This window comes from Dipodomys merriami, unplaced genomic scaffold (genome assembly GCF_024711535.1).
Source record: "Dipodomys merriami isolate MVZ:Mamm:240054 unplaced genomic scaffold, mDipMer1.0.p SCAF_3, whole genome shotgun sequence".
In the NCBI taxonomy this organism is placed as follows: Eukaryota; Metazoa; Chordata; class Mammalia; order Rodentia; family Heteromyidae; genus Dipodomys; species Dipodomys merriami.
In genome coordinates, this window is record NW_027204492.1 from 71,542,681 (window position 1) to 71,560,569 (window position 17,889).

The 17,889-nt window shown below is 40.7% G+C and overlaps 1 protein-coding gene across 8 annotated transcripts in view; it reads left to right on the forward strand.

Moving 5' to 3' along the window:
* The first annotated feature begins 1,473 nt into the window (after positions 1–1,473).
* The window catches only part of Eda (ectodysplasin A), a 403,176-nt gene continuing 386,760 nt past the window's right edge, over positions 1,474–17,889 (forward strand). For all 8 annotated transcript variants that reach the window (XM_070040247.1, XM_070040248.1, XM_070040249.1 and 5 more), the window contains exon 1: positions 1,474–2,006. In XM_070040247.1, coding sequence (XP_069896348.1) covers positions 1,602–2,006 — 405 coding nt within the window. In that variant the 5' untranslated portion in view covers positions 1,474–1,601. The remainder of the gene's footprint in view (positions 2,007–17,889) is intronic.

The window sequence follows — 17,889 nt, forward strand, 5'->3', positions numbered from 1 at the left end:
ATTTTTTCTACTTACTCTTTGCTTTCCTTCTCTCTCACTGGTCTAGGTCACAGGCCTACCTGTAAGTGCTCTGGGCATTACTGAATCTGTCTCCTTGGTGGTTCTTAAGATGCCTGCTCCAAGTCAAGAAATTTGTGTTAATAACATGGGAACGAGATTAGTTAAGAAATGTGCATGCTTGCTCTGCTTCAATCATTTAGATCTCTAAAATTTCAGACTGGTAACTCTTGTCAGTTGTAACTCTTGACTCAACTAATCCTTTCCATCCTTTATTTCAGGGTCTATTGTTCTGACATTTGCCACTTTTTTTGTTCTGAATCTATTTCTGATTGGTGCAGCTGTTGAAGATGCTGCAGTTACAGCAGTGTACATCTGGAACTTTTGGCTGACTTGTTGAACTTCCCCCAGGGAGTACTCCAGGGGAAGCATGGGAGGGGTGGAGAGGCCAGAACAGTTGCCTGCAAATAGAGATGCCAATAGTGTCTGGCTATTCTTTGGACCACCCTTGTCAAAAAACTTCTCACTGTCGCCCTCAGTTTCTCCACTGTCTTCTTGAAGGCACCGTGTTCTCCACTGAGAATCCCTGCAGCAGTTGAAGAAGAGAAACTATTATGGTGGTGGATTCTATCAACAGCAGTCTGTGCCCTGCAAAAACTATCAATAAGTATGTGTTGAATTAAATACCAAGAAACCCAGGAGACTGTTTTGCCCTTCAGGGGGTAACATAACCAGTTCTGTTAGGCAGCAGCACCTCTGTGAGTTAGAATGAGTCCCCAGACTCACTCCAGGGGTGAAGCTGCCTGATTTCCAGTCCCTTTGAATTCCTAGGTTGTTAGGGCTCCTTTTCTTTTGGTGAGCCATTGGATTGCAAACACAGCAGGCATGGTTTCATTCCAAAACTAGAACTGTTTTAATTAGTTTAACGTCTGTTAAACGCTTTGAAGATTGAAAGCAACAGATAAGTACTGGATGATGTTATTAGCGACTGCAGTTAATTGCAAACATTTCTATTACTGCTAGTTTCTGCCTCCTTTTCTTTGCTCTACTTTCTTTCCAAGGTTCCCAAATTCTTCTCAGTCTCCCTCCCTCCCCCCCTCCCCATTCTGGCGCTGAGGAGTTAAACTGGGGCGGAGTCGAGACATGAAGGACAGCAATAGTCACCAACTGGAGCGGGGTAAGCGGGAAGAGCTGGGTGGGGCTGCCAGGCAAAGGCGAACCCTCACGCCCCCAGGCCCCGCCCCGCGGCGGGAGTCCGGGCGGAACGGCTGGGGGCGGGGCACTTCGGCTTGGCGGGCCCAGTGGTTGGGCGTCCCAGCGGCCACTGGAGGGATGGGGCGGGGTCGACCGGGACCTCCTCCCTCATTCCCTCGCGGGCCGAACCGCCCCTCTCTCCAGCCCCTCCTCCTCCCTTTCCCACCCCTCCGAGTGGAGCTGCACATGCGGCTGCTCCCTGTTCCGTCCCGCCCAGCCACAGTCGCGCAGGAACGGGTCCCTGCAGCCCCCAGCCGATGGCAGGACAGTAGCCGCCTGTCAGGGGTCGTGAAAGGCTGAGGCAGACGAAGCGACTCCCTGGCCTTAGAGATTGGGTGTCTCCGGAGGCCATGGGCTACCCCGAGGTAGAGCGCAGGGAATCCTTGCCTGCGGCAGCGGCAGCGCCACCACCACAGGAGCAGGGGAGCCAGGGCTGCGGCTGTCGCGGGGCCCCTGCCCGGGCAGCCGAAGGGAACAGCTGCCGGCTCTTCCTGGGTTTCTTTGGCCTCTCGCTGGCCCTCCACCTGCTGACGTTGTGTTGCTACCTAGAGTTGAGGTCCGAATTGAGGCGGGAACGGGGTGCCGAGTCCCGCCTTAGCGGCTTGGGCACTCCTGGCACCTCTGGGACCCTGAGCAACCCTAGTGGCCTCGACCCCAATGGTCCCATCACTCACCACCTCGGGCCGTCACCTGAGCAGCAGCCGTTGGAACCAGGTGAAACCACACTCGCCCCTGACTCCCAGGACCGGCACCAGGTGAGTCACCTAGTCCGGGAGGTGGCGACCCCTTCCCCTAGTAGGTAGGGCTGGGGCCGGGGGGTGGGGGAGGGACTGAGCCACTGGGATCCGCGTTACAGGATGTGAGCAGGGCGGTGGCGGGCGAGCCAGAGAGGGTGATTGTCCGAGGCAGGTTGTCTTCGGTCCCCTTCTGGGCTCATCGGGACGCTCTCAAGTCTTCTGAAGTTGCAAACTGTTCCCTTCGCCCGCCGCCCTCAGCTCTGGGCTGCTTGGAGAAAGTTGGCAACCGTCCCGCGCCGGCAGGGCGAGGAGGTGCCCGCGCTGGCTCCCTGGCCGACTAACGGCAAGGAGCTGGGCCCTCGTGCTCCTGGGGAGGTGTTGTACTTCTGCCGAGGCGCTTGTTTTTTCGTGTCCGGAGCTGGTGCCAGCACTCGCAGGCTCCCCTTTGGAGTTGGGCTGTAAACAGCTGTAGGAATTGCTCCACGCCTGTTCCAACAACTTCTAAGCGCACTCTCCTCGGGGTCCTTGGGCGCTGACCACAACATGGGCTTGTTCACACTTTACCTGCAACTTGACACTGATTGTCCTCGACGTTCGAGTGAGGATCAGCGCCCCTGAGGAATTCTGGTAGAAAAATGCCGTCTTGCTAGACAACTTCTGAACAGCAATTTCAAAAATCTATGGAAATAAAAACTCACCCTTTGCATGCCGGTCCTGACCCCCCCCCCCCTTTTTCTCCCTTGGAGGGCGGGTGAGGTTGCCCTGTGAAAGGTGCACAGGAAGCATTTTCATTACTGCTAGCTTACAACAGGAAGCTCTTGATGGACTGATCACTTAGAGTTGGCTCCCAATATTAGTTTATTTTTTTGGGGGGGGGAGGATCTTTATGCTGTTTGAACCCTTTTACAAAACTCTTAGCTTTCAACTTTTTTTCTAGCCCTTTCTTCAAGTACATTGAGTGCACTTAATGTAAGTATTGTCTCAACTGCCATATTTTGTTACTTAGTGAAAGTTAGGAGAGGCAGCCACCATCCTTTAGAGGTGATGAAAGTGTAAGAGTGAATTTGCACCTTTTGGAGAAGAGGCAAAATGTCCAAATAAAAGTTCCTGAGGTAAGGGACTCAGTTTATTATATTTACTACCATATCCACAGTCGTTGTCATAACTCTTTAAACTTCATCTGTTCTGTGCTGACCTCCTATCCAAAGTTATACACTTGACACAGGCAACACGTTCATGATAATAACAATATTAATGTAAGGGCTGACAACTTTTCTTTTCTACAGTGTGCATTGTAAAGTTATCCAGAGCCTAAAAATTTCTTGTGAGCACACTCCAACTTATATAACAGCTTATCAAAGAAGAGAATCAACAGACATGCTTCTCATACTTGAAACTTTTAAACACTGTAGCTACATGATACTTAGCTAGGATTATGGTTCCTTTATCTGTTTCCCAATGTCTAGTAGAAATACTTACTAGCTGCACATTGATATTCTGTGCAAATATGAAAGAATTCAAGGTCTTTAGTCAAATGATGGCCAAGACTTTGGCATTTAAGATGGAGAGACCCATGTTTATAGACTGAGGATTAGCAGGACAGCTGTACTCTGGGGCTTCTGTGATGCCATGGGATTCTTAAACGTCTGTTATGGCATTTAGTGGCCTGCCCTTTGCCTAGCCCTAAAATACTTCTGTCTACATTTAACCAAAGCTTATCTTCTGTCCTTTACTCTTTCTGTTTTAGTCTTTTTAAGCAACAGTGGCTCTTTACATTTAAATGACACTGGCTCTTTATATTTCTTGGCATTGATTTTGAAATAGAGATTTCTTGTTGTTACTGTAAGGGCCATTTTAATACATTTTGTGTATTCCCTTGCAGAATGCATAGGCCCTAAAGGGGAAGTGACTTGCCTAAGAGTAAAAAATAGAATAGACTTGCTTTCGTAATTCTTAGTTCAATGCCTGTTCTATCACAGCAGGCTACCTGCTGAGGCTTTTGGAAGTGACAGTACAGAGCTCCCTAGTAAAAGTTTTAGGAAGTAAAAGGCTTATCTTGTCCTATCCTCCCTACATTTTGACCAGACTAAATATAATTATGAGTTCCTCATTTTTCCTGAACTTGACTTTCAGGAGAAATGGAATAATACTTTAAGTGAATTTTTAGTCCAAATTCAACTTAAGTATCTCTTCAAGCTACTAGTTTTAGTATATAATAAGTAAATAATCTGAATAAAGAAAATATTGATTGGCTGTTAGAGTTGAGTTAATACTGCTACATCTTGGGTAAAATTTCTAGTGCCCTGGTGCACCCTCTGCTGGTTTTGCAGAGGCATTTGATTGCAGTATCTGCTGACAGTCAAAATTCTAAGTTGTGCTGACAGATTCTGATTCATAATTAAGGAAGTAAAGTTTTGTATGATTTGTCCACGTAGGTCATATTTTTATATTTTAGTTTTTCAACACAACAGCTGCTGTTACAGCAACTCTTAGAGAGGAAAAAAGATAAAAAGTACACCCTCCAGCAGATGAATGGGAGAGGAAGAGTGTGTGAATATAGTCATAATATTCAATATACATGTGTGGAAATGGAAGCAGGTAACCAGGTGTTGGAGGGAGTTGGGAGAGATGAGGGAGAACAATGGAAGGGGTAACAGTGATCAAAATGCATTGTACCCACATACTGACATGTTGAATTGGAATTTCTTTGTACAACTACTTAAAGAAGGAAAAAGGAAGGAAGGAAAGAAGGAAGGAAGGAAGGAAGAGGCAGGAAGGAAGGAAGGAAGGAAGGAAGAATGAAAAAGAAGGTGCACCCTCCAATGGGCAATTCATTCAGGTTTCTCACCAGCTTACCTCTAAGGAGTGAAGTCAAGCTGATGAGAATAAACTTCACAAAGAGCTCATGAAACCTGGTAAGCATAGTAATCAGAGGCATTACATTGTGTAAGGTCACAGTTAGGCCAACTAAAACTACATTTATTCTTTTTTCCCCCTTGGTGTGGGGCTTGAACCAAGGCCTAGGTGCTGTCCCTGAGTCTCTTTGTGCTTAAGGCTAGTGCTCTACCTTTTGAGCCACATAGGGCCACTTCCTGATTTTTAGTAGTTTATTGGAGATAAGAGTCTCATGGGAACTTTTTGCCGGGGCTGGCTTTGAACCATGATCCTCAGATCTCAGCTTCCTGAGTAGCTAGGAGTACAGGCATGAACCACAGGCACTGAGCTACATTTATTCTTATGAGATCCCTTTCCTGAGGGACTTAGAATCACTGTAGGTATATACATATCAGACCTTAAAAAAAAGTAAAACAGGATAAAGAAGGAAGTTAGGGTGATGAAGATATAAAGTAGTAAAATCAGCAAAAATTCTCCTCAGAAAATATTGGAAAAGTCTCACAAATGGAGACATAGTTGCTGACAATAAAAAGTGAGTTTATATCAGACCTTTTGGAATTATGACTACCTTCAGTGGGAGGAGCTAAGTGGCTGTATTCAGATACAGACATAGCTTTAGTGTCTAAATTAGACAATAAGGTATGTAAAAATGATACCAGCCACTGGTGGCTCATGCCTGTAATCCTAGCTACTCAGGAGGCTGAGATCTGATGATTGTTGTTCAAAACCAGTCCAGGCAGGGAAGTCCATGAAATCTTATCTCCAGTTAACTACCAGAAAGCTAGAACTGGAGCTGTGGCTCAAGTGGTACAGTGCCAGCCTTGAGCAAAAGAGCAAATAAGATAGCACCCAGGCCCTGAGTTCAAGCCCCAATACTGGCATACACATAAAATGAATATAAAAATAAAATTAAAAATCATGGTGGATCAGTCTATAGCAAAGCAGGTCTAGTCATGATATTGCTCTGAGAGCAAAAACAAGGTGACCAGACTTGGAAAGGTGTGAACAACAGGCTTGGGGTAGGGATTAATTGCTTGCTTAACAAATGTGAGAGCCTGTGTACAAACATCTTTAACTGTCAATAACACCAATAACAAAACAAAGCCTATGTCTTTTCCATGTAAAAGATCAAAAATAGATTTTCACCTACAGAAAATTCTGGTGTCTGATTCTCAAGGAAAACCTAATAACTGATTTAAAAAAAAGTCACAGAAACCCAATGAAATTGGTCAAAAAGAGAGATTTTCTAGTTGTTCTGTCACTGTGGAAAGAACTGTGGAGAGAGAAATATGATCAAAGGCTTCCAAACCATGAAATGAATATGGTTAATATGTTGGTGTGATTTAGAATTTAAGTTCAATAAATATAAAGTCTATTTTCCAGACACAGTGTTAAGTATGAGATATTTTTAATGCTTGAAAAATTATTTTGGGAAGGAAACAAATATTCTATGTCATTCAACTCATTGCTTTAGATGATAGTCTGAACTATGGGTAGGTCAGTAAGAATTTACTAGGCATTTTAGAGATATTTGAGATTTGTTCCTAACTATAGGTAACATCATGGGAGTCAACCTTAGCATTTTATAGACCATTAATGTGCCCATGTTGATATTACTTATGTTAAGGTGGATTGGTGCAGAAAATAGCTACGAGTCATTCAGGGTGATTCAAGGAAGGCATAATGAGTAAATCCACAAGTAATTTTAGAGATATGGGATTCAGCTATGATATTTTTCTCTGGGCTTAAATCCAGACATTTTGGTATATCATTCAAGGCTTTTTCTTTTTTTGTTGCTCTTGAACTCAGGGTCTGGGTGTTGTTCTTGGGCTTTTGTGCTCAAAGCTAGCACTAAACCAATTTGAGCCACAATGCTACTTCCAGTTTTCTGGTGGTTAATTGGAGAGTAAGAGTCTCATAGACTTTCCTGCCCTGGTTTGCTTCCAACCGCGATCCTCAGATTTCAGCCTCCTGAGTAGCTAGGATTACAGGCATGGGGCACAGGTGCCAGCCTTCATTCAAGGCTTTTGACAAACTGGTTTCGCTATACCCATTTCATTTTCTTGTCACCAATTCTGTAAGCCACCACCATAACTTGTCTTGGGACCATACTCTTGTTATTGCTAGTGTTGTTTGAATAAATCTTGTGTCTTTAGAGTTTTCAAATACTTGTTGAGTTATATAGTATTTTAGGACTTTGGAGATGTTTATTTAAACAAAAAGATATTTTCTCTTTACATAACAGGTCTGTTTTCCTAGGTCTTGCTAAACCTCTGAACTGTCAGTTATGCTTAAGTGAGTAAATAGTTCCACTGGTAATGTTTCACTGGTTTCTAAAATAATTAGAAATTGAAATGGAGAAGAGTCCTAAGTGTGATCCATTTCTCAGTTTCACACATTACCACATAAGATGGCGAAAAAAAGCTTTCTATAATATATCATTTGATGTTTTATTTGCTTTTAGGTTTCATCTTTCTCTTTCTCTCTTAGATATTGTAGGGACAAAATGATCTGTAATTTGAAGTTGTCTTTCTACTGTAGAACTTTTGAAGTAATTTAATTCCAAGAACATAACGAAGAGAAACCCTTTTGCTTTCACTGCAGGGTGGCTTTTACAGAGGACAGTCTTTATCTGATTCCTCTATAAATGCCTAGCACTTAGGTCCTCATTTCAAGTCTTTTTTTCTTTCTCATTAATTCTTAAAATTGAAGTATTATAACACACACACAGAAAAATACACAGATCACAAATTATACAGTTTGATGATTATTACACAGTGAAAATGCTTATGTTACTACCAGCCAGGTCAAGAAATAGAATTTATTAGCATCTCACCACTTCTAATTCTACCCTATCTTTATCACATGTCATCCTTACTTTCCCAAATTAATGACAGCCTGGACTTCTAAGTGTTAAGACACAAGATTTATTTAAAGCATCATATAATTTGGTCCATTTTGAACCTTATATAAATAAACCATATATTCTTTTGGGTCTGGTATTTGTTTTATTACCTTTTGTTAATCTTGACAAATCTATTAATTCATGCAGTTTATTAATCTTTGGAAAGGTATATTTTGTTAATGTAATCATAGAAAAGTAGTCAATGAGGCATTGTTATTGGGAGAAAATAACAACATTCCTTTTTAGAAGATTTGGTGATGTACCTTAAATAGAAAGAAATTGCTTTTGACTAAGTAAATATTTTACTTTTTTGGATTTAACTTTTAGAAAATTTGATACCCATAATAGAGAAGCACTTATGTGTATGTATTCACATACCTATATGTACATATATACTTATAGATATAACACTATGGGTAATCACCTCAAAGAATGATATATTATGAACTACCCGTATATCTAATTTTATTTATGTTTCATCCTTTCTCTCCTTCCTTCCCCCCTCTTTCTCTTTCTCCTCCCTTTTCTTTTCTTTTTTCTTTTCTCTCTTTCCTACTGGTACCAGGGTTTGAACTCTGGTCTCATGCTTGCTCAGATTGTTTGCTAGACTGGCACTCTACCACTTGAGCCACATGGGTCTGGTGTTCTTTAATCCACATTATATTTGTGATATCCATTTACATTGCATACAGCTGTGGGTTTTACTTGTATTTGTATATATTCTGTTGTTTGAATATGTCATAATTTATGAATTTATTCTACTGCTAATAAATATGCAGCTTTTCCAGTTTGGAGTTATTATGAAGTATGACTGTTACTATGTGTATCTTTGGATTCCGTGCATCTGAATTCCTGTTGGGTAAATACCTAGCATTAGAGTTGCTGGGTCATGGTGAATACATACTTTTGATGTTATTGATAATGATAGCTTTTCTAAGTGACTGACAAGTTCTGTTTATGTTTTGCAAATGTTCTACAACTTCCTTAATATTTGTCAGTCTTTTTTAATCATAGCTATTCTGGTGGGTAGGTTTATAGTAACAACTCATGATTTGCTATTATTTATGTATTCCAAGGGATTGAACTCAGGGACTTCTGCATGGTACGTAGAGCTCTGTCAAATATTTAGTTTCTTTTATACTTTCCTTTCCTTCCCTCCCTTCCTCCTTCCTTTGTTCCTTCATTCCTTCTCTCTCTTTCATTCATTCATTCATTCATTCATTCATTTTTTTGGTGCTGATCCGAGGACTTGAACTCAGGGCCTGGGCACTGTCCCTGAGCTTTTTTACTCAGGGCTAGTACTCTGCCACAGCTCCATTTCCAACATTTTTTCGGTTGTTAAGACTTTCTTGCCTAGGCTGACTTTGAACTTCGATCCTCAGATCTCAGCCTCCTGAGTCACTAGGATTACATGGGTAAGCCACCAGCACTTGGCTCAGCAGTTTCTTTTGCTAGTGAATGTGTGTGCGTATGTGCGTGTGTGCTTGTCCTGGGGCATGAACTGGGGGCTTGAGTGCTGTTCCTGAACTTTTTTGCTCAAGACTGGTCCTCTACCAATTTAACCATGACTTCATTTCTGGCGGTTTAGTAATTAATTGGAGATAAGAGTTTTACAGTCCTTCCTACTTGAGCTGGCTTTGAACTGTGATTGTCAGATCTCAGCCTTCTGATTATCTAGGGTTACAGACCTGAGCCACTGACACCCATCCTAGTGATTTTTTCCTTATTATTTAGCCATTCAAGAGAAGGAAACCCTGTAGTTTATGACAGCATGAGTGAAACTAAGGAAAATTATATTAAATGCAATAAACCATTAATGGTACAGCTCTTAATCCATACAAGGTATTATAATTGTTGGTGTATAGTCACCAAATTCATTTAGATTGCTGCAAAGTTTACCTTTTTAGTGTGTGCTGGTCCTTGGGCTTGAACTCAGGAATTGGGAGCTGTCCCTGTGCTTTTTGCTTAAGGCTAGTGCTCTACCATTTGAGCCACAACTCCAGTTTTCAGCTTTTTTGTGTGGTCAATTGAAGATAAGAGTTGTATAGACTTTTCTGCTCAGGCTGGCTTTGAACTGTGATCCTCAGATATCAGCCTTCTAAAAACCTAAGATTATGGGTTTGAATCACTTGGTCCCTGGATCATGTTTACCTTTTTAATTATTTTTCATTTCTCAATTCCTTCCTAAGTTTCCATCTGGAAAATATGGCTTTAATTATATCCTCTCACATGTCCATAGAAACATAGAAAATCTTCAGAACTCAAACTGTGCAAAGATTTCCTAGGTGTGACACCAAATACATAATTCAAAAAAGAAATGAATTATTTTGGGAAAAACTTTGTTTCTCAAAAGAAAACTTTGAAAAATGAAAAGAAATATTATGGATTAGACTATCAGAAATGTTTACAGAATACTTTGTTATTGATAAATAATTGTATTCAGAATTGACTTGGGACTTTTGGAATGTAATGATAGTCATACAAAACAAATTAGGCAAAAGAAACCAAGCATCAATGGCTCACACCTGTGATCCTATCTAATTGGGAGGTTGAGATTGGGAAGATTGTGGTTTAATGCCAGCCTAGGCAAAAAAAATTTCAAGACCCCTTCTCAACCAAAGTTAAGTGCAATCTGTGTGCCTGTAACCCAAAACTCATGGGAGGCTGAGATTGGGAGGATCACAGTTGTAGGCTAGTCCAGGCAGAAAACTCTGAGAGACTCCATTAAAAGTAAATAAATTTAAAAAAAAAACAGAAGTAAAAATGTAAGAACTTCTATTGGAATGTTCATTGCAGCATTATTTGTAATACCCCCAAAGTGGAAAGAATCTGGATAGCTGATAAGTAAACAAAATGTGGATAATACTTCTATATAACATATTGTATATATCGAAATTATATATTATATGTTGAAAAGTAGTCCTGCCATAAAAAAGAATGAAGAAAAAAAGGAGGGGGTAACAATGCTCGATAGGAAATGTACTCATTACCTTGCTCATGTAACTGTAATCCCTCTGTACAGTATCTTTACAATAAAAATATATAAAAAAGAATGAAGAATGGGTACATGCTATAATACGGCTGAACCTCAAAAATATTATGCTAATATATCTGAATAAGTGTAAATCAATATACAGGAGACATTCTATCACACTGATGTTTATTGCAGCAGTGTTAGTAATAGCCATGCTGTGCAATCAGCGTAGGTGCCCATCACCCTGTGAATGGATAAAGAAAATGTACATATACAGCCCTAAAGAAGAATGACATTATGTCATTTGCAGGAAAGTGAATGGAACTTTAAGTTTTTATGTTCAGTGAGATAAGCCAAACTCAGCCAAAAATGTTTTCACTTATATATGGAAACTATACTTAAAATAATGGTGATGATGACAATGATGATGATATAAGTATAAAATGGGAACTGTGTGTGAGGGGTTAGTGGATTGAAAGAGGGAAAGGAGAGGGTACTAAAGGGTGAAGAGGATCCCAATACATTATATATTATATGATGGCAGCATCGTGAAACCCACCAAATACTGTTTGAAAACTGTGGGGAGGAGGTCTAAGGAAATATAACAGAGGGGGTGAACTTGTTCAAAGTGCACTGTGTGCATCTGTATCTATGGAATTATGCTAATAAAGAAGTAAAGAAACAGCTGCAAAATATTATGCTAAGTGATAGAAGCCAGTCCAAAAAAACCCATTTTGTGTGATTCCATTTGTATGCAATGTCCAGAACAGATAAATATAAACACAAAAATTAGATTACTGGAGGTTTGTGGTGAGTGGTGGAAATGAAGATTCACTAAATATGGGTACTTACTGGGGTATGAAAGCATTCCAAAGGTAATTTAACCACCATCAGGGTGGTAACAGTGAAACTTGAAAGAAAAAGTTGCAAGATGTCTGGAAATGTCCTAATGAAATGCCCCTTGTATATTCAATGTATGCAAATGGAAGAAAGAAAAAGAAAATGAAGCAAGAGGCATCATGAAGTGCCACAATTTATTTCAGTTCCTAAAAATTCTTTGAATTGTGCATCTAAAATGAGTGAATTCTACAGCATGTGAATTACATCTAAATAAATCTATTAGTTTTTTTTTTTTTTTTTTTTGTCGTTCGTGGGGCCTGAACTCTGGGCCTGGGCACTGTCCCTCAGCTCTTCAGCCCAAGGCTAGCTAGCGCTCTACCACTTGAGCCACAGCACCACTTCCGACTTTTTTCTTTTTGCTTATGTGGTGCTGAGGAATTGAACCAAGGGCCTCATGCATGCAAGGCAAGCACACTACCACTGAGCCACCTTCCCAGCCCCTCCCCCATTAGTTTTTTAAAAATGTGTCTGGTGCATAAAGATTATGAATAAATTCGCCGGGCGCCGGTAGCTCACACTTGTTTGTAATCCTAGCTACTCAGGAGGCTGAGATCTGAGGATCATGATTCAAAGCCAGCCTGCCCAAGAAAGTCTGTGAAACTCTTATCTCCAATAAACCACCAGAAAACCGGAAGTGGTGCTGTGGCTCAAGTGGTAGAGCACTAGCCTTGAGCTGAAGAGTTGAGGGATAGCGCCCAGGCCCAGAGTTCAAGCCGCAAGGCCGACAAAAACAAAAGATTATGAATAAATGTGTAAGAGGTATTGGTTGCTTTGCAATCATATTTATCTTCATAGGAAAGGAATCCTTAAAACTGTTTAATTCCAATTATCCCACAACTTTCTCCTAATGGATATGACAGCACCCAACCCCCAAATCCACCCAATCATAAGCTTCAGAGATGACAGTCTGTCTATTCATGTGTAATCTGAAAAATCTGAACTGATGATTGTGGCTGATGTGCACTTCAGAGTGAGAATCTATGGTATGTGGAATTGTGACTCATTTGGTGTGGTTAGAGCCTGCTCTGGTTCAATATCCCCTCCAAACTTCAATCTCCACTGAAATTTTATCTCCAATGTAACAGTTTTAAGAAGGGTGGAACATTTAAGAGTGGTAAGATCATAAGATCTCTGCCCTCATGAGTGAATGGGTGCCATATCACAGGAGTGAGATGGGGAATCATGGAGGCAGGCTCCTGATTAAAGGATAAATTTGGCTCCCATTATCTTTCTAGCTTATGTTTTCACCCCTTCCTTTCGCAATCAAGTGATACTGTAGAAAGGTCCCCAGAGGATTCTGGTGTCATGCTCTTGTCTTTTCCAGCTTTCAGACCTGTGAGAAATTAATTCCTCTTCTTTATAGGACACACAATCTGTGATATTCTGTGATGGCAACACAAAACAGTTGCTAAGACAGGGTCCAGTGTCTATAGTAATCAAGAATCTTGGCCCAGAATCATTTCCCTCTCCTTTTCTCCACATTCTCCCCTCATCTCTCCTTTACTCTCTGATAGAAATACTCTCAGATCCTGCTTAGAATTCTTTTTCAGAATTGTAGAGCTAAAATATATCATATGGATCATCTATGAATGTAGTTCATAACCAGGGGTGCATATTGGTCTTGCCTGAGAACTTTTTTAAAAAAAAATCCATGTCTCTGGACACATTGAGGCATAATCAGATCATGGTGTATATAGTTTCAAATAAAGGCTTCCCAAGTGATGCTGGCACTCATCTCCATTTGAAACTTACTGCTGTATAAGAAGTCATAAAAGTGGCCAGGTGCCAGTGGCTCATACCTGTAATCCTAGCTATTCAGTAGGCTGAGATCTGAGGAACACAGTTGGAAGCCAGCCTAGGCAGGAAAGTCTGTAAGACTCTTATATCCAATAAACTACCAAAAAGCTGGAAGTAGAGTTGTGGCTGTAGTGGTAGAGAGAGCTATGCTTGAGAGAGAAAAAAAAGGTTAGGGACAGCACCCAGGCCTTGAGTACCTCGGACCAGCGTGCGTGCACACATGCGCACACATGCGCACACATGCGCGTGCACACACACACACACACACACACACACACACACACAAAATCTAAAGTATAGACAAGATGAGATTTACCTTCCTGTGTTTAACTTTAGTCACCTGTTACAGGTTTCTAGGTCTCTGTCATTTGTGTTACTGAGCCTACTTTTTGATAACAATTGACCCAAGAGCTTGAGTGTTATTGAATGGTCAATGAGCATCTCTGTGGAATACCAATTGAAAAATCAATTTATGAACTGTATGTCTTTTGCAGGGAGAGGAATTCCATTTCAGTTGTCAGTTTCTCAGCCAGATGCTTAGCACTGTGTGCTTGGAATAATCAAGGCAAGAGGGTAGTTCCCTGTCATTTGTGGCTTCCTAGGGACTTCCCTACTTCTAGCTGAAACCACTTTAAAATAATAGGCTGCTGAGTAATTTTCTTCATGTACATCCACCTGTCAATGGTCTTGTGCTTGAGAGATGAATAGTAATTTTTATTAGAGTGATGGTGTGTAGCAGGGGTTGAAACCAGACAGCCACAATGAAATTGATTTTCAAACGGAAATTACTTCTGAATTTTATTTTGTGGTTTGTGATAGTTATTCTTATTGCATCCTGCCACACCAGTGGCTTACCAGGGCAATGAAAGTTTGAACATTACTAAGGGTTTTAGATTACTACATGAAGCTCTATGCCTAGAACCTGCTTCTAGAGCACTTGTGTATTTAGTCTTAATGCTTATGCTGGGGGAAACTGACAGTGTCAACATATAAGGGGATGATCTTTATTTGTGTGTATTCCTACTGGAGTTTTAATTCAGGGCCTGCGTACTGCCCCTTAGCTTTTTCATTCAAGGCTGGTGCTCTATCACTTGAGCCATAGTTCCATTTCCTGCTTATTGGTGATTAGTTGGAGATAAAAGTCTCATGGACATTTTTACTTTGAGTTATTTGTTTCTGCTTGGAATTCCAGCTTTCATCTCAGCTTTAGTAAGTTAACTTGAACTCATCTCCATTCCTCCCCCTCCCCTACTTCATACATCAAATTTTGTTTGATCTAGGATTTCAGGGATAACATTTTGGAGGCATGATGTTTTGTTTTGTTTTGTTTTTACTTCATCCTTTGCCTTGCTATTTGCACTTAGCAATCACTAATTTGATCCATATTTCATGATATTGATTTATACTGCTCATGATGTCTCTTGCATTTCTCCCTACCCCCCCCTACCATTTTAGTCCCACTGCTATAATTCTGATTGGCTTAGATAATCTTCATATTTCCTCCCAACCAAGAGAATCTGGATTCTTCCTTAGCTCCTTCTTCCATCACCCCTGCATTGATTCTGGACCAGAGATTTGTTTTGTACCCTGATGCTTCTGCACATCACACCTCCACTAAACATTTTTTCAAGTGCTACTTTTTTATTTTTCCTTCTCCTCAGAAAACTTTGCCATTTCCTCAGAAAACTTCACCATTTCCCGTTGACTATTGAAGAATTTTTTTTTTTTTTTGGGTTGTGGGGGCCTGGGCACTGCTCCTGAGCCTCTTTGTCCTCAAGGCTAGTGCTCTACCACTTCGAGCCACAATGCCCCTTCTGGTTTTTGAGTGATTAATTAGAGAGAAAAGTCTCACAGGGACTTTTCTGTCCAGGCTGGCTTTGAACTGTGATCCTCAGATCTCAGCTTCATGAGTAGCTAGGATTATAGGCATGAGCCACTGGCTCTTGGCTTGAAGAATGTTTACACATTCCTTTTTTTGGAGGTGGTGGTGGTGGTGGTACAAGAGCCTGTGCTTGCTAGAGAAGTGCTTTACCATTTAAATCATGCCCCAGCACTTTTCACTTCAGTTATTTTTTAGGTAGAATCTTACATTTTTGCTGGGCTGGCCTTGGCGCACTATCCTTCTATGTATGGCCTTCCATGTAGCTGGGATCATATTGTGAACCACTACATCAGCTTATTGGTTCAAATAAGTGCTCACTTTTTTTTTTTTTTTTTTTTACATGAGCTGGCCTTGAAGCATAACCTTTCTGATTTCCATGTTCCAAGTATATGGGATTACAGTCATGAACAACCATACCCAGCCTGAATTTATACTACTTACAATTTATACTTAAATGTTCCAAGCCCCTCTGCACAGTTGAACTGCTTTATTCAACTAATTATCCTTTATTTGAGTCCTATTTTATCCAGACTGGTCCACGGGCAGATATCCTATCCTCTGACTTTTGTTCACATATTCCCTAACATCAATGACCTTCCCTCCAAATGACTCTGGGAACTCTCAGAGCTTTTACAAATGAACTTAAATTTTTTTCTCCTCCTTGGCGAATTATCCCTTGCTCATCTATCCATCTCAGAGCTCTCCAATCCCTGACTTGCCATCCAGCTATTTTGTAGGTTATCTTGTTTCATCAATTAGGTGGGAAGAATTTTGAAGACAGAGTCTGATTCTTAAAATTCTTATCTCCTACACCTACAATACAAATCTTTAGTCTTCCTTTTCTTGTCGGTTGTGGGGCTTGAACTCTGCGCACTGTCCCTCAGCTCTTCAGCTCAAGGCTAGTGCTCTACCACTTGAGCCACAGCACCACCTGTGGTTTTTGGAGTGGTTACTTGGAGTTAAGAGTCTAATGGCCTTTTTTTCTGGGCTAGCTTTAAGCTGTGATCCTCAGATCTCAGCCTCCTGAGTAGCTAGGATTACACTGGTGCCTGGCTCTCTTTATTTTTCTTGACAGGGCTAGGCTGCTGTGCAGCCTAGACTGTTCTTGAACTCACAATTGTCCTGCCTCTGTTTCCCAAGTGTGGGGATTATAGATGTACAACAGTACTTCCAGCTTAAAGTATTAAGACATTCCATGCTAAATGTAGAACTCTAAATGCCAGCTGTACATTTTGATTGTGGGGAGACTCATGGTACCTTAAGGTAGTTAGTAGTGAGGTCTTTCTCTAGGTATTCCTTCCATTTAGAGTTCTGCTTAAGGCCAGACAGTCTCTCAGAAAGAATATTGGACCCTAGAGCATCCTCTCTCAGTTCTTTTCCTATTTCAAATCTTTTAAAAGCCTTCCACATAGCAAGCATTCATATTTCACTTTGACCTACTATTATATTTCTTGATTTTCTTCCTGTTGCAAGTCCCTGCCTTCACAATGTCTTTGGAATTCATTTCTTCCTGCACACTGAATGTACCTCAATTTCTTGCCCTTAAGATTATGCTTTTTAAGGTCTTGAGAAGTTCTGCATTAAAGTTTGATTTTGAATGACTCCCACTCACCTCTATTAAATATCACAGTTCTCAAACCTTTTTGTATTAATAAACCTCATTTGAAATATAGCAATATGGATACTGTCCTCAAGGTAGGTACTTTTTAAGTTTTATATCATACAGAATGGGTCAGTGTTTTAAGATAGGTCAATGTGTTAAAGAACAAAGGCCAAGAGAAAAGCCAAGGTTATGTGTGTATGTGTGTGGGGTATATTTGTATTTGTTTGTGTTTGCATTTAAGTATTAAATATTAGACTTATTATCACTGATTTAGTGTTATATATTACAACTGTTTAGGTACTATAATGGTGCTGGTTGACACCATCCCAATGGGAGCAATCCCAGCCTTTTCACTGTTTCTAGCATAGTTCATGAAGCATAGGGCTTGTGACCTGAGGACAATGACCTGATAAATTTATATATAACCACTCTGTGGTTGCTATATATAATGTATGCATGTGTGTTGAATTCAACAATGTATGTATGTTGAAATTCTGCTACTAAATTATTAAATACTACAGATAATTGTTCAGGAATGCCATTCATAATTAAAAAATGCAAGGCTAGCCTTTCATAAACCACCCTTTTAAATGTCCAATTAACCCATTTAATATTCAGCTATTTCCTTTGCTATGTGTATATGTGCATTTGTGTGCACATATGCATACATATGTGTTAATACTGGGTCGTGGGGCTTGATCTCAGGTCCTAGGTGCTGTCCCTGAACTTTTTTGCTCAAAGAAAAAAGTGAAGCCACAGTTCCACTTACAGGGTTTTTGGATGCTTAATTGGAGATAAGAGTCTCAGGGATTTTCTGGCCCAGACTGGCTTTAAATGATGTTCCTCACATCTCAGCTTCCTGGATAGTTAGGGTTATAGGTATGAGCCACCAGTGTCCACCTGCCTTTGCCTTCTTATTCACCAAGTTTAGCTCCCACCTGTTAA